The sequence below is a fragment of the Danio aesculapii genome, chromosome 16 (assembly GCF_903798145.1).
Source record: "Danio aesculapii chromosome 16, fDanAes4.1, whole genome shotgun sequence".
Classification (NCBI taxonomy): Eukaryota; Metazoa; Chordata; class Actinopteri; order Cypriniformes; family Danionidae; genus Danio; species Danio aesculapii.
The window spans coordinates 20,302,174-20,326,001 of NC_079450.1; the positions used below are offsets into that span (position 1 = coordinate 20,302,174).

The 23,828-nt window shown below is 34.0% G+C and overlaps 1 protein-coding gene across 1 annotated transcript in view; it reads right to left on the reverse strand.

The window, feature by feature from the left end:
- Positions 1–19,694, reverse strand: part of sh3bp5b (SH3-domain binding protein 5b (BTK-associated)) — a 34,719-nt gene extending 15,025 nt beyond the window's left edge. The window contains exons 1-3 of the mRNA XM_056476017.1: positions 19,434–19,694; positions 18,240–18,302; positions 13,481–13,609 (exon numbers count right to left, since the gene is read on the reverse strand). Of these exons, the coding sequence (XP_056331992.1) occupies positions 13,481–13,609; positions 18,240–18,302; positions 19,434–19,514 (273 nt within the window). The 5' untranslated portion in view covers positions 19,515–19,694. The remainder of the gene's footprint in view (positions 1–13,480; positions 13,610–18,239; positions 18,303–19,433) is intronic.
- Positions 19,695–23,828: the final 4,134 nt, after the last annotated feature.

Consider the following 23,828-nt stretch of genomic DNA (forward strand, 5'->3'; position numbering starts at 1 on the left):
ATTGACATAAAAAATATTGTAAAAGCAAACCAGCCCTTGACTTTCTTTTGAACACAAATAAAATAATTTGGTAGAATAGTCATGCTGATCTTTTCCAATATAATCAATTTAATTGCAGTTTCAAAACCCAGCATATGTTTTACACATCTGTACCCAGGTTATTAAAACAGGGTGACTTCATTAATAAAACATGACCTTTTGTTAAGAGGAACATTCCATTTTGAAGGTGTCATTGCAGCATCAATATTGCAATGTGATCATTCACAATAGTCACATCACAGGATATGCAATGTTGAGTTTGTATTACAATTTATGATTTGCGTGTGTTTTTGATGCCTGTGATTGTAAAGTGACCTTAAAAGCATTCAGATATAAGAAATTGTACCATTTGTGATTTTAACAACCATTAATTTTAGTGATTTTCATTTATTTTTTATTATTTAGTTACTGTACTTGAATACTGTTAGATTCGGAAAACAATAAAACACTTTATTTCAATTGTATCTTTTCTTGATTGTATTTATACATTGTTATGCAGGAAAATACTCACAACACATGCAAATACAGAAATGCACTGCAAATAGCACAGACTACATCGAAAATGTGTCGGAAGACCCCAAAAGGTTTATAGATTGTTTATTAGATTTTATGGAGATGCAATCCCACTGCAGAATTATCTTAATCGATCTAACATTATAAATTCTTTCCAAATAGACATATTAAGTTATCTAGTGTAATTGTATTCATATTGCAATATAAATATATATATATATATATATATATATATATATATATATATATATATATATATATATATATATATAAATATATATATATAAATATATATATATATATATATATATATATATATATATATATATATATATATATATAAATATATATAAATAAATATATATATATATATATATATATATATATATATATATATATATATATATATATATATATATATATATATATATATATATATATATATATATATATATATATATATATAAATAAATCACAAAAATTTACAATATCGTGCAGCCCTAGTGTACAGCATCAATCACGGCAAATAGCACAGATATGCACCTCAACATTCTCTACCTTTCCTCTAATCCCTCCCATCATTTGCATTGTTCATTTTGAGGTTGCTAATCCACTGACTTTTCCTTTCTTTCTTCCTCCATCCTTTCTTCCCTCACACACAGGCTATTTTTAGCTCAGGCTTCAAAGTTGATGTGATGCTGCCGCATTGCCATGAAGAGCTGACAGCAGGAGATCAGAGCAGACAGCAGGACAGGCCACCAATCCATCCGGTCAAGGACAATAAAGGATGGAAAAGGTATAGTACTTTAATATAATAAAATAAAGTGAAAATAATTTAAATACACAAGGTAAAACAAACCAAAAATAAATGCAAAATATGCCAAAAACTAAACTGAAATAAACAATCAAATTAAAAAAGCAAGCAATGCGAAAAGATAATTATAAAAACCAAAACAAAAACAATAAAATACAAAAAAATTTAAAACACAAAAAATAATAAATCCAAAACTACTGCATAAAAATGAAGCAAAACAAAACTACACTAATTATTAGGCCTTTTAAATAGGAAAAAAGAATCAGCCTTTAAGATCAAATGGCCAGTGAGTACACTTAGAATTCAGCAGATATCAAAACTTTGCAAGCTTTCATATTCAAGCCGTGGAACAGCTTGTAAAATATTAATACAAAGATGTTTAGAGGTCCTCCGAGGTCAAAACATGTTTCCAGAGGAGTAATGCGTTATTAACAGCTTTAAATCAGTTCCACTGCAAAACAAGCCCCTGAAATAAATCACATGTTGTCCAGCACAAAACTGATTTGTCTGAATTGTTTGTGTTTTCACTTCACAAGGACATCTACAAAGAGAAGCTGATTATGAACTCAGCCAGGAAAATTACTCTGTTTACAAAAAAAGTCCTATTAATGCAAGTCTTCATCCACTTTCAAACTTGTATTTATTTTGACTCCAGCTTTAATCAGATTCCGACTTAAAATAACGCACCAAAGGCCTCAAAGTGAGATGTTTTTGGTCAATGGTGACCCAGTTGACATGCTGTTTTGATGTTTTTAACCAATTATCTGGGTTCTGGCATTTAAATAAATGAAATCATTTAAAATGCGCTTATACATTTCATTTGGCATAAAAACAAGGTCATTTGTGACTCTTTCCGACCTGAACTAATGCCTTTATTATGTTTAAACGTAGGACTTCAAAGGTTCTTGCAAAACATTTCTAGCAGAAAATAAATCTTGAATTAAATTGGGAAATGCTAACTGTGTGTACACACCGAAGGCGGTGAGCGTCAAAGGTTAAAATTCGCTACATTGATCTCGTTTTTAAAGGGGCCGTTGCAGCATATCATATATCAGTTACATTCCTGCATAAAACGTGCTCTCTAGCGTGAAAATGTTGCACACTTTTTCTCAAATTCATTTAACAATGGAAGCATAGGCGGAGGGTGAACTCCAGGGTAAGGCTAAGATATGCGCTGCCCTTTAATGCATTTAAAAAGATTTGCGACGGACCAAACACCTATTATATTCAACACGCACATTAAATTATTTTATTAAACTAACCCACTAATCTACACAGTTTCAAAAGATTGGGATCAGTTTATTTATTTTTATTATTATTACTTTTAATAATCAAATTAAAATTCTGTTCATCAAGACGGCATTTATTAAATATTTAAAAATTGTTAAATACCAGCCTGATCTCACGAGAAACTCACTGATCCCCAACAGCACATAAAGGCTTAGAACATTTTTGCAGTTTCACAAATATGTAGGATGTAGGATGAAGCAAATATGTCTAATGAGCCTGTGTTGAATAAATTTGCTCGGTGTCAAAGAAACACACATTTATCCAAACAAGCACACAATCCAATTCCCTGTTCCCTAACAGAGGTCACAAGCGCTTCTGCAAAATGGACATAGTTTTCACCTTCATTCCTTTGAGTGTTCTGGTTTATTAACTTCCTGCCAGCACTTGTGTAGATTAGAAGTAATCAATCAGAAAAGAAAGGGAAGGATGATAGTCAGACATGGATGAGTTAAGGCATTACAGCCATCCCTTCTGACTTGCAGCCAAACATTACAGAATATTATCTGTGGGATTTCTTTGTACTGCCTTAATATGACTTAATATCTGACAGCCAGAGGGATATACTTTAACAAAACCGGCTAACAAACTGTCCCCATATGACAGGGCAACCGAGTCTGTCAAGAATCCAAGAAAAGCTCATTGTTGAGCTGGATGATATGGCCATAAAATCTAAAATGGCCAATATATTGTTTTTTTTGGGGGGGGGCTGAATGTCTATGTATACACTACACCAGGGGTGGTAAACTCGGTCCTGGAGGGCCACCGGCCTGCATAGTTTAGCTTCAACTCAACAGAACCGAGTTTGCCCACCCCTGCACTATACTGTATGTATTTAGACTTAAATAAGTTCTAACTTGTTTTACTTTATGTCCTTTCCACTGTTGTGTAAAAATTCTTATAAATAAAAATAAAAATAAAAACGTTATTGTTATTTTACATTTTTATTAAGTTAATTTCACCAAACTTTTTTTATTACCAATTACAATAGTCATTTAACATTTACTGCCATCATAAACATGCACTTATTTGTCTATTGAATACCCTAAAAAGTCACATAAATTAACTTTTTGTCATTTATTTAAATATATTTTTTGATCAGTGAACATAAACAGAAGCTTAACCGTACTTGCTGGACAAGCGGAACCTCAATGACTCTTCAGAAGTTTAAACGTGCCGTTTGACACGAAAAATTAACCCCATTGGTTTTTTACATGTCAAGCAAGCTTGACTGAGCTTCTGCAACCAAATCTGAATTCTGTAAACACTGATCACTGATCAATATTGATATGTGAATAAAAATGTGATAATAAGACTTCACTCAACGGATAAATTTTTGATGCCTCTATAATTGTAGGTGAATACATTTTCAGTGAAGGGGCAGTAAAGCTTTAATTTAATTGAACTTTAATTTGATTTAATTCAAATATCTTCATTTAAACTGGAAAAGTAATTAATGAATTTGGAATTGAGTAAATGATGATAGTTTTCATTCTGAAACTTTTTAACAGCCCAATATATATAGTCTGATAAAATAAAGTTGTGAATATCCTATTGGTTAACTATCTAGTTCAGTGGAAATGTCTGTCTTTATTAAACAAAGGTTTATGGACTTAAAGTGGATTGTATTAAAATTGTTATTTTCATGTGCATTGTAAAAAAGATATCCGTAAATTGACAGTTGCCCTTGTTTTGTGATTCGTGTTTATTATTATTGCATTATGGGAGCTCGATCTTAATGCATTATGGTCCCTTGATCAAAAGATCTTAACATCTTTTGGTGTGGAAAAGTTTGATAAAGTCACTTTTATTGACATTTTTAAAAGTGTTGTTTGTAGTTTTTCACTCTTCTAAAGCATAAAAATACCATACTATGTTTGCAGATATTTAAGAAACATGCTAATTGAACATTCTTGTTTGTCTGAAAAACAATGCTGAAGTCAGATATTCTGCTTTGAATATGTGCTTTTTACATGCCAGAATGTCTGTTTTTGTTTTGGTCATTTGACCCGCTCACTGCCACTTTAGCCAATTATATTTCAGCATCTCGGATTGCCTTTCAAGAGTTCACACTTAGATAATGCTTGACTATTTTAGCAGGTTTGGCATGCTGTCCCGGGAGAGAACCCTGAGCTCAGAGATGGATGAGCCCAAGGCTCCCGCCTGGTCAATGAGCATTAGGAGGGATACGAGATCAGGTAGTTCTCGATAACTTCCCAAGAATAGACGGCTAACTGTACGTGGTAGTTGCTTGTGACTTTAACTTTTATTGCATGTTTTGTGTGTGGGAGAAAACCGGAGTACCTGGGGAAAACCCACAAGAACACGGGAAGAGCATGCAAACTCCGCACAGAGAGTGTCGATTGGCTCAGCTAGCGTTTGAACCAGCGACCCCCTTGCTGTGGGGCAACAGTGCTAGCCACAGAGCCACTGTGTCGCCCGAACTTAGAATTGAGGAGGAGGGAGAAGGGATGGATGGGGGGTTTTCCAAAACGAAGATGAGGAATGAAGTTTAGGCTGGATATTTATATTAAATTTGGAATGATCCGATTGGCTAGTTAGTGATTAGTGATAGGGATCAGCTGTAGTCAATCCTATCACGTGCTCCTCTCAAAATTAGTTTGTGAAACTTCATTTGTAGAAAACAGTGTATTTGATTTATTCAGTCAGGAAGGCTCTTAAAGTGTGTGTCCATGACTGAAATGCGACCTCCGGTGGACAGTAGCAGACTCTGAAATGAGACGCAGATTCAGAGTTCCACATGAGGTTATTAATTAGCAAATAATATAAATGTTACATATGTAAACATTAGGTGAGCAGGTTACAATGTAACCCTGTGTCCTAACAACACGCTACAGGATGAGATTTGCAGTGAGACGAAACACGACAGCCAATTTAAATACAGCCATTCAGAAGCACAGAATAGTGCACCTACTGCACGCACTCATGAAATAGTAAGGTTTATAATCCAATTAATACATAATAAACCTCTTTAACATTATTATATGAACATGCTGAATCACTGATATGTGTTTGTTTTCACAGTTCCTAAAGTTCAATTTTATTTTATTTTCAAGATCTGAGGTGAACTATCTGCTGCGGCTTTCAGTAGTATCAATGTCACTTAAAATGGCATTTAAACTCACATTATTAGCATTTAACACTGAATAAAGCACATGAGGTGTACCTGAGGTGATCACTGTCCGTTTTCTGTTGTTCAGCTGCACGAAATAGAAGCCGTTTCTAATATATAAATTCGAGGTGTTGTTCGAACAAAAACTGCTTTTAATACGAAATATTTCATTTATCCAGTGTCGTTGCTTTTATTTCGAACGCGGTTTAAATCAGCCTTTAGGCTCAACAGTCAGGCATACTTCTGTTGGTGTCGTCAATCTGACAATCTATGCTTGAGTGTGTTTTGAAACAGATGTGCAATACCTAGTTCAACAACTGGGTGTCAAACTTACATACTGCACCTTTAATAGCTTGAAGTGATATAATGTTTCAATTGTAAATTATGCCACAAAAACCTGGTAATAAACTGCCATTACTTTGTCTGTTATCTATTTGTTTAAATTTATGTCAATGTCAATAGTCACATTGTTAATTTCAATAGGTACACGCTTTCTGAAAGTGTGGATGCCAGATTTTTATTATTTAACTGAATCCAACTCAATCAATAGAATAATTTGTTATGTCACCAATACACCAACAACAATGTTTAAGGCACAATTTCAAAGCTTTAAACTAAGCCTTTTCTGTGCCAAAAAAAAAATCCTTGGCTTTGATAGCACAAGAAAAAGCGCAAACACTGCAATACTAGTCATAGGAAAGCACAAGGTCACATTTTAGACATTGAGTTAGTGATAAAGTTAACCCAATATAACTACCCAGTGAAACGTCTGCATTGGCTCACTAAGACAGTTTGTTGACACCCGCACAAAGCTGCAAGTGTTTTATTTGTGCTGCTCATCTGACAAAAAAGTGGCGCCCTCTTCTCCAGCAGAAGTGCTGAGTGAGACCATTGAAATCATTATTAGATGTGACAAATCGGCAGCATAAAGTTCCTTCCCTGTGTTGAAGTCTCCTCTGAGAACACATCACTTTCTCTTGACTAAAACAGAGGTTTTCAGTGTTTCATGCAAACGTTTACTGCACTTAAGCTTTCAAACTCATTTCCACACTCCATATTGTAGTTATGTAATGATTAGCTAAACACGAGGCTAGCAAATCATTACACACATTTTTCAAAGGTTCGATGGCAAAAACAGACCGGTTCATTCTCAGAATCACACAATTAAACAGGCTGCATATTTTACTGTACCATTATTTCATGTAAAATAGTTTCAAGGTTTTTTAATTCATTACTTTATCAAGCAAGTATGGTTTAAATTGATCAAATATCAGTAAATACTTTTACAATGAATCAAAAACTTCCACAACATTATTAAGCTTAATATTAACTCAATTTCACCTCTCAGGATGTGTTTCAAGGCTCTTGAATGATAATGCTGAAGTCTTTACAAATCACATTTTACTGGAAGCGAACTAACCAGTAGCTGTAAATCTGATGTATGCATGAGTGTAGAAGGGAATGAGTATGTGTGTGTGCATTATTCAGAGGCGCTCTTAATGAGAAATGCATTCTGAATTATTGATATGCGAATAGTTCTGAAAAATCTTTCATCCTTAAATCAGCAGACCAGTCATACGTGGAGCTCTTTCAGTTTTCTGCATTCATTAAAGATCCCATCTCAACTCAAGAGTCTTCAGCTGCCTTTAAAGCTGAAAGACACTGACAACTGCTGACGAAACCTTGTAATCCATGCATTTCTTTTTTTTTTTTTTTGAAAAAAGGGACCGTGATAGATGCTTGATGATTGTATGAGTGGAAAGTGGGCCATTCTAAACACTTCAGCGCACAGATGAGCTATTGAATTCATGAGAATATATACTTGACTCAATATCCTGCTTGACAGACAAGCTGTTTAAACTTCAGAGCTTTAAAATCCAGCTTGTGTAATCTATCAATCGTTGTCAGTGTAGTGTTTTTCCTTTAACTTTCTAGTCTGGCTTACATAATTTCCATGTAATGTCATTTTTTAATCATGCTTAGATATCTAGATAATCAGCATCTTTAAATAATCTTTGAAAGGAGAGCTTAACATTAAGCAGTGCGCATGTTTAGCTTTGAACTTCGTGAGCCCTCTATATTTCAATGGATTCTGATTTGCTGTCCATTAGGGTCTGGTCGATAGACAATGCCATCATCCATCACCGATGGCCGATAGACACCACAATGCTGAGCCGGCATTGCGATCCTCCGTCCCGCCCCCGTCACAGCACCAACCCGCTCGCACACTTAGGCCCCGTTTACGCTAATACATCTTACGGCATTTTAGAACGAAAACAATCCACGTCCATACTGTTGTTTCACCTAGCATTTCTGAAAAGATCTCTGTCCACACTATACCGCTGAAAACGCACATCATGTGACCACACACTGGCATGTGCTGCAGCATATGCGCATCTGAGCTACAGGTAGTCATCGGGTTCTTTGAGCACAAAACCCCAGAGAGCAGTGCAAGTCGGACAATTTATCAAGGATATACCGCTGGATCGTGTCTCACTATACTTGTTAAACTCGAAAATTAATTAATCTTGTCTCCATCTAACAACTCTTCGGTCTTTTGAATCTATCAGGTAACGTGTCACAGCATCAGTACACTGCTTCAATCTTTCGCTTTCACACTTGTACTTAATAATTTTAGTGAAAACCTCAGATAGAGTTTGTCGACGCCATTGTAACGACACAAATCACTCTGCCTATTCATGCCAGAGTCCCACAGAAAAAGTGATTGACAGGTGGTAATTATGTGTGTAACTTCTCTTTATTTATGATTTGGTTACGGGTAAAACAAAGACCATGTGGGTCAGGTAGTTGAAATATAGGCTACAAATAATGAATTCATTTTGAATTAATTCATTATTCATAAAGAAATAATTCGCCGCCTACGACAACGATGCCATCGTCCATCGCAATGTTTCACATTAGACATTGTACGATGCCCAATTGGTTGACATCGCCCAACCCTATTGTCCATGTTTTATTGTTTATTTGCTAGAAAAAAAATGTTCTGAAAGTGATTCCCACAATATCATTACTCTACATATTTAAATCGCTATAGCTGTAGTCTGCTATTGTTTTACATTCAGAATGAATTTTAGAATTATGTCTTTATTGTTGTTACTAGGCTATCCGATTAGTTGCGAGTACATCTGAACCCAAATCCCAGTTTTATTTGATTAGTGTTACCACGGGACTGGGCAGGGTTTGTTTGGGCGACCCTGGCCCAGTAGGAAGATGTGGGCCAGAGCGCAGTTTGGTTGTGCTCAGGTGCAATTCGCGTGCAAAAACTAAAGATGCGACGACACTTTTCCATATGCATTTATAACTCATTCTCAAGGCCGGGACACCAAACAACTAGCGCCAATGTAAACCAACTGTGTTTTTCCGCTTAAACCAACTCTTCTGCTGACACCTGATGCTGAGTCCACAAGCTAAATCGGGCCAACGAGCTCTATCATTAACCCAATGAGTGGTGATGCATGGAACACACCAAACCAAATACGGGATCAATGGCCCAACGAAGCCCATTGGCTGACCGTCAGCTTGCCGTGTCCCGGCTTTTACTTATCAAAGAATCGAAAATATTATCGTTTATCAAAGATGCAAACCCCTCACTACACTTCAGCTGCCACCTTCAGCAAGCCTCCTAATACGTGGAGCACAGTGACTTGTAAGAAAATGTATGATCGTCAAAAGCGCTGGATCTACCAAAATATTCAGCCGTGTGTCACACAGTGCCAAAAAGACTCAAAATAATACACAACTATATTAGAAATCTCCATTGTATTGAGAAGTCAACGCTTCTCTTCCTTTTTTCTAATAGCTAATTTGCATTCTACCAGCCACTGGTCTTCACTGCATGTTTAAGCACAATCTAATTTCACCATCAAACACTGCGGTTTTAGTTGAGGACTGAAAGAAATGTTTTGTCGACGTATTAAGATGACACTTTTTTTTTGCACTGTCAAGTTTATATGGTAAAATTAATGCATTTTTACTCTTCTTTTCACTCTATAGGAAGCTTATGGAGCTGAATTTCAGATGAAGTAATGCACATTCTGTTTTTGATACAAGCTGCAAGAAGAGTGCCAGTCACAACCGACCACAGCCAACTGACCAATCGGAGCAGAGCAGGTTCTCTAAAAGGCAAACACATTTAATACAGTGTCATAAAAAGCGCCAACCTGATTTCACCAAGTTGGACATGTTCCTAGATAAACATCTATGTTGATCCTGAAACGACATTCTAATTAGCCAATGAGAATTAAGGGATATGTTTACCGTTTAGGTTAAGATTAGGCTTACAGTAGGTTTATGCACTTCTACATGACTGTTATCAAATTATTATTTCCCTCTGGTTTTGGGAATACTTTACAGTTGTGGTTGGGTTTAGGGGTTGGGAATAGGTATGGATTAGATTTTCAAACAAAAATTATGTTCCAGGATCAACATAGATTAATCCAGGATCACATCGTAAATTCATGACGTGCATCATAAAAGAGGTGATGGTGTGTATATTATAAGAAAATTTGTGCATTATTTACAACATATTGTAGGACCATTTATAATAATCGAATAGATTAATGGGACATTTGATCTTTAAAAGGGAAAAAAAATCTCTTATCACTAAATATAGTACAGTGTATTTTCTGATATCATAAGAAGGATGTTGACTAGTTGTCTATTGCAGAAGTGTATCAAATCAAGAACTATTTCTGAAAAACAAATACATTAACCCTAAATAAGGTAATATTTGAATAAGGGGAATTTCCAGTGATGCACAAAAACTGGCAGCAGAGGTCATAAGTTGCTGTTTGAGCTGCTTTTCTAATTAAACTAGTGGAAAAAATTCAGGGCGAGATGGTCAGGGGATGGAGAGAGACCGACAGACAGAGGGAGGGAGGGGGAGAGAGAGAAAGAGTTAACCTCACTGCAGTCACTGCAGAGAGACACTAGACCCTTATTATAGACTAGCATCTGTTACACATAAAATCATATAAAATAATCTAATATTTTAAAAGATCCTTGAATCCTTTCATGCTGACAGCTTTGTAGCTTAATGTCTGTTTAATGTGTGGCCGTTTATATGTGAATTATTTTATTTCTCTGATTTAAATGTCACTATAAATGTTATTTATTTATTGGGATAAAATTGTAAACATGATAAAAACTACAAAAATACATATTTTTGTAATTTATTTAATCTTCTTGTTGTACAAGATATAATATTAAAATTAATTAATTGTCTGGGATGAAATTGTACACTAAGCCAAATTCATTTTAAATAATTTCTCAAAAATGTATATATACAGTTAAGGTCAGAATTATTAGCCCCCTGAATTATTAGATCCCCTGTTTATTTTTTCCTGAACTTTTGTTTTATGAAGAGAAGATTTTTTTTTTCAACACATTTCTAAACATAATAGCTTTAATAGCTCATTTCTAAAAACTGATTTATTTTGTGTTTAAATAATATTTTACTTGATATTTTTCCAAGACATTTCTATACAGCTTAAAGTGACATTTAAAGGCTTTACTAGGTAAATTAGGTTAACTAGGCAGGCTAGGGTAATTAGGAAAGTTATTGTATAACAATGGTTTGTTCTGTAGACTATCGAAAAAAATATATAGCTTAAAGGGGCTAATAATTTTGACATTAAAAGGGTTTTAAAAAAAATTTTAAAACTGCTATTATTATAGTCTAAATAAAACAAATATTCTCCAGAAGGAAAAAATATTATCAGACATACTGTAAACATTTCCTCACTCTGTTAAACATCATTTGGAAAATATTTTAAAAATAAAAAAAAATAAAAATCAAAGGGGGGCTAATAATTCTGACTTCAAATGTTTAAAATCAAATCACTTTTATTGTCACAACATAAGCAGCACGTGTACTATGATGAGTGAAAAGCTTAGGTGCTGGCTCAAGACAGTGCAAAATACAACAACATACAACAACATACTCCAAAAAAACAAGACAATGTACAATTGGCAATGTTGACAGCAATACGTAGAAGACAATGAATAGGTGTACACATAGTTGTAGGCAGTATTGTTTTAAGTATAGATTGGTTAAAGTACAGTGCATGCTAAATCATGATGGTCATGATGTATATCAAGTTTATTAAAATCATCATAAAGCTTAAGCCTTTCTGAGAGGAAGTGTTGAAGAAAGTTACTTTGGAAAGTAATGCATTACAATATTGAGTTACTCCTCAAAAAAGTAACTAGTTGCATTACTTCGTTACTTTTTATGGAAAGTAATGCGATACGTTACTTTTAAGTTACTTTTTCATACCTGCCTGACGCTTGACCTCTTTCAGAATTTACAGGTTTTTTTTTTTTAATAGAAGAGCTCTGCATTTAATGGCACACTGTATAACCTTAATTTACCTTTTAAAAACCAATGAAAAACAAAAATTTAATAATGTTACCTTCTGAGAACTTTCTTACGCTATACATGCCGTATACACAGTTTAATGAAAGTTGAAAGCAATGTGTTTGCTACTTTTGTATTTTTGTTTTATTAGTTCAGTAAAATTAGTCCATTGAGACTATAATCCCTTTTCTTCCATGCGTTCAGAATAATGAGTACACTTCTGTCACAGAAAGATAAGGCTCTGCCATCTTGGTTTCTGTTTGTTCCCCCGGGGACTCATTTTCTTAATGAGCGTGATTCAACGTGACTACACTAATTTTAATTCAGCAAATTATTATTTAAAAGTGAATTAATTTATCTTAAAATGTAACTCAAGTTATTTTTTTTATATATTACTTAAGTAATGCATTACTTTACTCATTACCTAGAAGAGCAATATCATTACGCGTTACCCCCAACACTGCTGAGAGACAACTTGTATGTCAGATTAGAATAAACTGTCAGTACAAAAGTCCATCCATCATTAAAACAAAGACACTCTAAACTAGTTTAATGAATAATCACCATATTTTTCATAATAAAGGACCTTGACAGCGCAGACAGCACAGTTTCTATTTGAAAAAAAAAAAATAAAAAATCACTGCTGCTTGTCCTTGAGGAAAAACAACAACTTTTAAGGACACATAGCTCTCCTTTACCACCAAGGAAATTGCCTATAAAAATCCAGTGCTTTGTCAGTGAAATTAAATAGGCCACTTACAATTCTCCCTTTATGGACTGAACTGCATAACAGCTTAAACTATCCTGTCCCAGTTCTACAGAAGGTCAACCTCACCATTGTAACTGATTCACTTAATTACGGTTCAGCATATATATAAATATCAGAAAATTCCTTTTTAATCAGCAAATCAAAGCAAATAAGACATTTTATGCCTTATATGTCTCAGCCCTTTAACACAACGGCTGCATCACACTAACCAAGATAAACTGATCTTCTGCTCTCAGAATAGCACAGGCCCTTGAGAAAAGGGAAGTGAGATTTGAGCATTTAAACATTTGCTCTCATTCCCTCTCTCAGCCCTTTATGCCCGGCTGAATGAAGCCAACCACCTGTGACAGATCGAGAGTTAATGCTACTGTGCCTTCCAGTTCATAGCAGTAAACAAGCTGATAGCAAGGCAATCTCCCGAGAGGGATAAAAGAAAATCACACCACAGGAAAAAGCAAATGGTGACATGCCAACTAAAAACAGACCTTGTGTGGGTAAAGTTGGCTTAAGAAAGATTGTTTCTTGTTTAGATTTTCTTGGCCTCACCTGTCGTGCCACACGCCGGGCCTCCCAGTATGGTTTGGATTCTTCCACCGCTTTGCCAATCTTCTTCACCAGCTCGTCCAGCTTTAATGTGGCTTCCACCAGCACAGAGCGAAACTTCTGCCTGGCGTCCTAGAGGTGAAGCATATAGGTAACTTCAAATCACAATAAATTGTACAGCTGCATGCATTATTATGTTTTGCTTCAGAAATACAAATGATCACAGAAGTACTGGCATTAATTTAGTCATTTATCAGATGCTTTTGATCAAAGCAACTTATAATTGACGAGGTATTCAGCAAAAAGAGGCAATACACACATTCATTCTATTTTCGGCTTAGTCCCTTTATTAATCTGAGGTCGCCACAGCGCATTGAACCCCCAACTTATCCAGCACATGTTTCACGCAACAGATGCCCTTCCAGCTGCAACCCATCACTCATCCATACACACTCCATCACACACATACACTACGAACAATTTAGCTCACCCAATTCACCTATACCACATGTCTATGACCCACGCGAACACGGGGAGAACATGCTCCACACAGAAACGCCAACTGACTCAGCCTAGGCTCGAACCAGCAACCTTTTTGCTGTGAGGCGAACGTGCTACCCACTGTGTCACTGCATCGCCTCACAATACACACATAAAATGCTAATTATTTAAAGGAACTGTTTCTACAGGTGGTCTGTCAAGCCCACTCACCCATGTGAAGCACACTTTATAAATGCACAGTACAAGTTTATTGTTGTATATAACAAAAAAAATTGGTGTATAAAAGCAATGTTTGAAGCTTCAAATTAGGGATGCATCGTTTCATCATTGAAATTCCAATGTGTGTTTCCGCAATAGTCACTTCGCAGGATATGCAGTATTGAGTCTTGATGATAGTGGATCAACAATTGAGAATACATGAGATTTATGGAGTCATTGCAAAGTATAACCATAACAGAGTGAAACTTTTTCATTTGCATGTGTTTTAAAGGGATTTCAAGAGAGTGTAAAGCATTCGGCACAGTAACGTACAACATTTGTAACTTAAATGAAGAATAATTTTACTGACTTATTAATACAATGAAGACTATACAGTTTTATTTTTCTGTACCTGAATACTGTTTGACTCTCTGGAAAACCGTAAAGCACTGATTGTTTCACTTTTTTTCTTTTATCTATTGTAATTATTCTTGCTTGCAATTTGTTAATTAGTTTTTATACATGATTCACACCCTTATAATATCACCTCAATATATAAATGTATATTTTCCCAGCAAATAGAGCTATTGAAGCCATCTTTTAAAATAATGTTCATATTGCTATATATATATATATATATATATATATATATATATATATATATATATATATATATATATATATATATATATACTGCTGAAAAAAAATGTGCAGCCCTACATCAAATGATATTGCACCAATTGTGATGAAGTAGATGTTAAAACAGTACTGTTTATCTATTCAAGAGATTCATTTGAAAATGCTGATTCATCCAGTGATGAAACAAGGGAACCCTTAAAGTGACAACTGTTCATTCAAGAAGATTACATCAAATTAATGAAGTAAAATTCATTCATTTTACTTCACAGAATGGAGCAATTAACCATTTGCCAGTACCTCTAATGCTATTTTGTTCATATGTCCGATTAGGGATCTTTATTAAAAAAAACATATATCAGCCTTAAAATTAAATTAATTATCAGTTTATCAGCATCTGAGATCCCTCTAAAATGGTAATTTGTTTCCATCCTAATCTGGATAAAAATATGAATCAACCCAACAGCTGGATTAATAAATAGTTGTGTAACTCAGTTTGTATCAAATGGTTGGGTTGGTCAATATTTGATTAAAATGTGCGTTAAAAGAAGCCCGTATTTTTAGATTATAACTTATAAAATTATAACTTCAATATGTGCCCAATTTTTTTCCAAACACAGCTCTTGATTGTAGGTGATTCATGGTACCAAACACATCATTCCTGCACAAATAAACTCTATGCAGAGGTGAGACTGTATACGAGATTGTATATAACCCTAATTTTACAGAAACAACTACATTAACGCAAGCAAAAAAAACTCATTGAACATCAAGTGCACCCAAAAATGAACACTTACTCACTATTTTCATACCCTCAAGTGGTTCCAAAGCTTTATGAGTATATGTTTCTTCCGTTGAACACAAAAGAAAATATTTTAAAGAATGCTGGAAACCTAAAACCATTGACATCCATAGTAGAAAAAGCAAATCCTATAGAAGTCAATGGTTTCCAGACATCTTTAAAATATCTTCTTTTGTGTTCCAAACAGGTTTGGAACAAGTCAAGGTAATATAAATTATGACAGAATTTTCATTTTGGGTGAGTTATCCCTTTAAACCTCATTAAGAATTGTACAGATGTGATTGTGTCATGCTTTCTGCAAATTGAAAAGCTTTTCAGCTTATGGCGTGCGAGTCAACTGATTTGCACATAAGAAGTCCCACACATAAAAAGGGAGTAAAATCAGTTTATCTGTAATCCAATTTGCAAGAAGATCTGTAAAACGGACTATAAGCACTGGGAAAATATGCTTTTCTCTTGTGCTGTAAACAAGCTCTCTCATAAATGTAATTTAATAGTCATTTTCCATTTATTGACCAAAGGCGAAGTAATAAGATTAAACTCAGTCTGTCAAAACACGGATCGATTATTTGAAAGTGACACAGATTCTAAGAAAAGGAAAATGCCAGGACCTACATCTTAAGTCCACTTTGAAGTCCAACACAGCCATTGACGCAATAGCAGCACTAATTTGGTTTACAGCCAAATGGCTCAATTATAGGATTCTCAGAAGAATAAGTGCCCGCTTTACTAACTACTGCATGCATAGATGGTTAATGCTACCGCAAGCATTACTGTACTTATTTGAACTTTACATGTGTGCACATTCTCATTATTTGGGTAAACTATTCCTTTAAGATGTTTAAATAAATCCTGGGCAATACCTTTCTATAGTTAATATATGACATACATTATTCATTTAATCTGCAGGAAATAACGTGCTGATATATTGCATGGAGGATTGGGTTCTGCTGACATTTTGAATGTTAACGACACAATAAAAGTCCTGTTTAAGCCATGTAAACAATAAAACTTTGATAGAGAAATTGGCAAATGGGCAAGGATTTTTTTTCTGCTTGTTTTTGACTTACAATCAGACTACACACTAGTTATTTGGTTTTATTCAATTATTACATTAGGAGGACAAGGCCGCACAAAGAGCTCAGTGGCATAGAGACAATTCGGAGTTACCGAAGTGAACACATGACTGAGTCTGAACAGCTGAGTGTGTTTTTGTCTTGACATGCCTTTGTTTACTGTGCGCAGACAGTCAACATCTGTGCTCGCTCTGAAAAAGTCTACAAGATATGAACAGCAAAGATCAACACCTCGTGCTGCTTGTCGTTCGATTTTAGGGAATGAATTTAAACAGTCCAAGCACAAAATATTTAATCTTTTTTTTAAGTTAACTTTTTACAGACTTTCATCTCTTACTGATTTTACTGGATACATGTTCCAGTTATTCATTGCACTCAGACAGACCTTTATGTGTTGAGTAAGCCTATCGTTGTAACACATTCAGTTCCTTGGTGTGCCATGGTACAAAATCCAAACTTAAGGTCAACAGGTGACTCCTAGTTACAGTTTACCAACCGATGTGTTGTTCAAATCATCTTTATAATCTTTAGATAGATAGATAGATAGATAGATAGATAGATAGATAGATAGATAGATAGATAGATAGATAGATAGATAGATAGATAGATAGATAGATAGATAGATAGATAGATAGATAGATAGATAGATAGATAGATAGATAGATAGATAGATAGATAGATAGATAGATAGATAGATAGATAGATAGATAGATAGATAGATAGATAGATAGATAAATTGACAAAAATATGATTACCTGAATAACATATGGATGGATGGATGGATATAGCAATGGAAGAAACAGAGGACTGATAGAAAGAAGAATGGATGGATAGACCAACAGATAGATGGATGGATGCAACATTGGAGTGATAGAGCTATAGATGAATGATGACTGAACGATGGATGCATGGACGAATAAATAGAAAAATGGATCATAGAAAAACAGATAGAACGATGGATGAATGGATGGATGGATGGATGGAAGGATGGATGGATGGATGAATAGATGGACACACAGAACAACCGATGGATGGATGGATGAATGCATGGACACACAGAACAACCGATGGATGGATGGATGAATGCATGGACACACAGAACAACCGATGGATGGATGGATGGATGGATGGATGGATGGATGGATGGATGGATGGATGGATACACAGAACAACCAATGGATGGATGGATGGATGGGTGGATAGATGTTAAAATGAATCTAACAATAAATACAGTATTTATTCTAATCTATATCTATTAGTTGACTATTCAAACTCTTGGATGTTGGATGGATGGATGGATCTACCAATGAATACAGTATTAATTCTATTCAATAACTTCTAGTTGACTATTCAAACTCTTCGATAGACAGACAGACAGACAGACAGACAGACATATAGATAGATAGATAGATAGATAGATAGATAGATAGATAGATAGATAGATAGATAGATAGATAGATAGATAGATAGATAGATAGATAGATAGATAGATAGATGGTAAAATGTTTACTGTATTCAAGCTCTTAGATGTTGGATTGTGCAGTCATACCTCAAGCTCAGTTTCACATCTGTTGATGTCGTCTGTAGACTGATTCAACTTCTCAAGCTCACCCTATAAAAAAAAAAAAAGTGAAGTAGACACATATCCCACTTAAGACTGCTTTCTTTACTAATGAGACTTTTCAATCTTTTAGATGCCACAAAATACAACAATCTATCGCAAAGGAACCCATATAAATTCAGCTTATACTGTGAAATATTGATATTATAAATGTGTTGGAAAATTTCATTTTGACAATACGTCTATTATGTTTCGTTCTAGATTTCAATCCATTTTTATTATTAATGTCAGCTTTGAACTATTTATTAGAATATTTTGTATTTATTATTTATAATCTTTTTTTTTTTTTTTTGCTTTAATAAGGTTTATCTTACTAAAATCTTAGTTTTGTTGTATTAATTGAATTAGTCAAATATATTTAAGCTCCAGACGTTTAACCCTAGCACAATTTAAAGCCCTTTTTTTAAAGATTCATAGTAGAAAAAAAGGGAATATAAAACTTGTTTGATGTGCTGCATGAACTGTATACTTGAAAGCAGCGAAGCAAAGCCAACAAATGATGCACTGTTGCCATGTCCACTTATTCTCATCAACTGTGTAAATCACATTGTCTCCAAAATATTGTCAAAATACCGCAGTTATTATTAGTATTACTAAAAATATTTTCAAAATTATAAACACATGATCAAGCATCATCAAGTGTCAAGACTTTATACTGGGCTATATTAGCTAGTTTAATTCTACAATTCTTACTCACTTTTAAACAATAGCTACATCCCTATACTACGTTTAGGCTACAAAAATAAATAAATAAATAAATAAAATATAAAAAAATCGAAAGGATAGAAATCCCGGTGGTAGCTTCCTTTAGATGCGTTTAGTCAAAGCAGGTTGCTTGTTTTTCTTGCAAGATCTGGCAACACTGAATTGGGCCATCAGAGCACTCAATGCCGCAGACGAGCCGTCAATAAAAGGCAAATTGCGGCGAATAAATCGATTAATCTAATCTGTATCGGGATTAACACGTAATATCAGTGATGGTAAGAGAAATGTGATGTGAAACGCATTAATAAATAAAACGAACACATTAGTGAGTGTATCTGAAACGTTATAGCACCTTTCATTTTTTCCATACACCGTCTTAAACACAAATATCAATCTCAACATAAAGCAGAAATGTACCTGAATTCTCGGGTCCACTTCCTCTTCCTCGGGTGATTCAAATTCTTCATCCGACCTGTTCTCCTTGTCTGAGCTATCCATTTTTGTTATCTGGCAGAAACTAAAGCCTATCTATGAAGAAAGGTCTCCGTGTGTGTCCGTCTGTGACTATCACAGATGAATCGCCAAGATCATTCTATCACACTGACCGGATTCCTCATTTAAAGAGAGAAATGAGGTTTGTGAATCCCCGCACACAAAAACACACACTCTCTTTCTCTCTCTCTCTCTCACACACACACACACGCACACACAGCTGTGCCGAATGGGAGCTGTGAAGAAAAGGTGAAGCGAGCCCCGCCCCCTCCGCGATCTCGCTTAACACTTGTCGCTTTCTTCTAAAATGACAGAAGCTTTCAGTCTAAAGTAAGATCAATGAGCTTTATCGACGAACCTGAGAAGTGTAGATTTGTCTTTCTACTCAAAATGATGCCTGTTGAGTCACTCATAAAAATCATAGCTGATATGTCGTGATACGTGATAAGTCTACTGTGTCGTGTGTTTAAAGTTAAATTTCCACACACAAACATACACAATCTCTAGCCTGACTTTATTACTTTTTTCTTATGTAGCCTTTACCCTGTGTCTGTTCCTATTGCTATTTCTCTTTTGTTTGCGTTTTGATTAAAAAAATCAAAAACAAAATCTGTATTTGTTATTTATAATAGGCTAATCAGGGGCGGATTTAGTGATTTTGGGGTCTTAAGCAATTCCATCTTCGTTTTTTACAATTTAAAGTACTGCAATCTCTGTATTTTAAATGATGAGTTTTCTTAAAATTAATTTACAACTAAAAATAATTTTAAAAAAATTATATAAATTTGACTGCTGGACTGCTAATATTATATTTGATTGTATACTAAATAATATTTAATTACGTTAAAATTGTATTTTTTTAACTCTCACCATACAAAATATGATAGAAAACGATATTATATATTGTTTTTTTTTCTTTATTTTTATGCCAAGTACAAATGACATTGTTTATACAGAGATATTTTTAAATAAACCCTTAAAACAAACCCTAAAAAAAGATAGTAAAAAAGAAAAGTAATAATAAAAATAGTAATAAATGAAAAATAACTGCACAATTTTATAAAGTAAATATATATATATATATATATATATATATATATATATATATATATATATATATATATATATATATATAGGGCGATGCAGTAGGTAGTGCTGTCGCCTCACAGTTGGCGTTTTTGTGTGGAGTTTGCATGTTCTCCCTGGGTTTCCTCCAGGTGCTCCGGTTTCCCCCACAGAAGGCTAATTTGTCCGTTGTGTATGAGTGTGAGTGTGTATGGATGTTTCCCTGAGATGGGTTATATATAAATACACAACAATAATGGGTGATACAATCAGGGATAATGCTGTGCCATCATACAATGGTAGACTATAACATAGACTAAACATGAGGGTCTGGACAGTGAAAGAAAAGACAAAAAGATTACAGTTACATACAAGACAGTCACATTAGTCCCCAGGTACATTTACATTGATAGCAGAGAAATATGATAATAAGGGTTGCCAAACATATAAAAATTTGCTAGAATCTCTAATTGAACATATATTTTTTCCAAGTGTAAATATATAACATCAGATCTTAAAGCCAGTGATGCGTTAGGTGGATTTAAAGATTTCCAGTGCAATCAAATTTGTATATTATAGTTTATAGGTATAATTTAAACTTCTAGATATTTATTGGCGGCTGCTTACCTCACTTACTGGTTAAATCCACCCCTGGATATATTATATTATATTATATTATATTATATTGTATTATATTATATTATATTATATTATATTATATTATATTATATTATATTATATTATATTATATTATATTATATTATATTATATTATATTATATTATATTGTTACGTTATGTTATATTATATTATATTATATTATACATTCATTTTATTTAGAGACTGCCCCCATGTGTCCAACTACCGTTATATCTTCCCATTGTTAAAATTATCTTCAATTACATAAACAAGTAAAAAATCTTAAACATTTCTTCTATTTCAGAAAACCAATACATTAAATTATATAGTGTTTAAAAAAAATGTTATTTATAATAATTATAACAATATTAATACTAATTAATAATACTAACATAAATTATTTTATGGGCCGTGTCGGTGGCTCACAGCAAGAAGGTCACTGATTTGAGTCCCAGCTAGGTCAGTTGGCATTACTGTGTGAAGTTTGCATGTTCTCCCTGTGTTAACGTGGGTTTCCTCCAGGTGCGCTGGTTTTTCCAACAGTACTGGGTTGCAGCTGGAAGGGCATCTGCTGTGTAAAACATATGCTGGATAAGTTGGCAGTTCATTCCGCTGTGGTGTCCCCTGATAAATAAAGGGACGAAGCTGAAGGAAAATGAATGAATGAATGAATGAATGAATTATTTTATCCTTTAAGTTTTGTCCCCATATGTCAAACCCCACTGACCATTATTACTCCTTTTTATAAGAATGTTCTAGGCTACAATTCCTTAAATAAAAAGTGCTAAATCACAAAAGATAATCGTACTGTTTCTCAAAAACCAAATTATTACCAAAAATAGATTTCTTTATGATAAAAAAAGAAAGTTGAATATAAATATATTCGGAATTCATTATATATCACTTTGTTGTTCTTGTTGTTATTATTATTTTAATTGGCATAAATATTTCTGTTATGGAAAGCCCACATCTGTCATACTCATAAATTGAAATAAATAAATAAATTAAATTAAAAATGTGGTTAAAGTACATTGCAACCCCCTTATTAAAATGATGTACAATTACATTAAAAGAAATTGAAGTATTTATGGAAGTAAATCTAAAAATTACCAAATGCTAACCTTCTTAATTTTAAAGGCCATTATATCCCAGCACATACAATTTATTAAGCATTAAAAATAATCTTTTGAAGTATAGGAGACTCTTGTTATTTTGAATGCTCCCTTGAAAAGGTTTTCATTATTATCTTTGTACTCCATGCAGTTATCTCCATTGCCAAAACATTCTCAAGGCGGTGGGTTAAATGAACAGTATATGAGATTAGATATGCCAGACAGCACGGTTAACCTTCCAAAAACTGACTCGTGACATCAAACTATATCAATATGTCAAATTATAAAAGGAACCAGATAATTTGATCTGTGTTTAAAGGTCAACTGAACTTGCAGATTCATAGCAGCATTTCAGATCTATAAATGCTACAGTATATACATATTATGAGCTGACAATATAATATGAAATTACTGCATTGCAAAATAAGAGATTATGACAAATGCATATGTATATATGCCACCTTTTAGCCAAATTAAAAGTGAAATTCATATTGATTAGATATTTATTAATATTATCTTGATTCTGTCAAGGAAATTATCAGTTTTATTTAGTATTATTTAAATTTATTTATTTATTTTGAATGAAGACTCAACTTAAGACTAATCCTCTGACCTTGAGACAGTGCAATAGTGCATTATGAGTCTCATTACTCAGTTGGATTGCTGATAATTTTCATCACGCTATTAGTTGACACATAAACAAGTGTTCTCTTGAAATATGCACCATTCTCTGCATACACATCATTTTGCTGCAAGTAAAATGCTTCATTCACGTGTTCTGTTAACATTAATTATTCTAAACAACCTCAGATTCGTTCAGTCACATAAACACTGCTTGAACTGTTTGTTCAGAACTGGTCAAACTGTTCAAAAAGGTTATTATGCCCCTTCAGAACATTCAGATCAGGGACTGTTCATTCATGATCCTTTTAAAAGTTTAAAGGGGACCTATTATGTTAAAATCACTTTTATACGGGGTTTAAACACAGTTGTGTGACAACTGTGTGTGAATTTAGCCAGCATCTATGGTAAAAATAAATTCATTGTATTACTTGTTATCACACTTTTTTTAAAACAATCTGCAAAAACACTTTGATTGGCATTCTCACTTTGTACCTATCATCAGAGGGGGAAAGTCCCACCCATTAGTGATGATCTCTCCTTCATTAGCATTGACAGCCCTCAGTGAGAAGCAGCCATCAGACATTTCACACCATACCTGCTGAAGATGGTGTCAGCAACTAACAGTGTTGGGCAAGCTGCTTGGAAAATGTAGTGAGCTCTGCTATTAGTACTGAAAATGTAGCTTACCTACACTAAAAGCTACCCCCTGGAGAATGTAGCAAGCTAAGCTAAAAGCTACATGGCAAAAGTAGCTTATCTACATCTAAGCTTTTTTTTTTTCATTTTTAAATCAAATCAATTTCAATCCAAGTCAGTTCTGTCTTAGTGATCAATGAGACTGCCAATGAAACATATGCGCCATAATTGTAAAGGAATATATA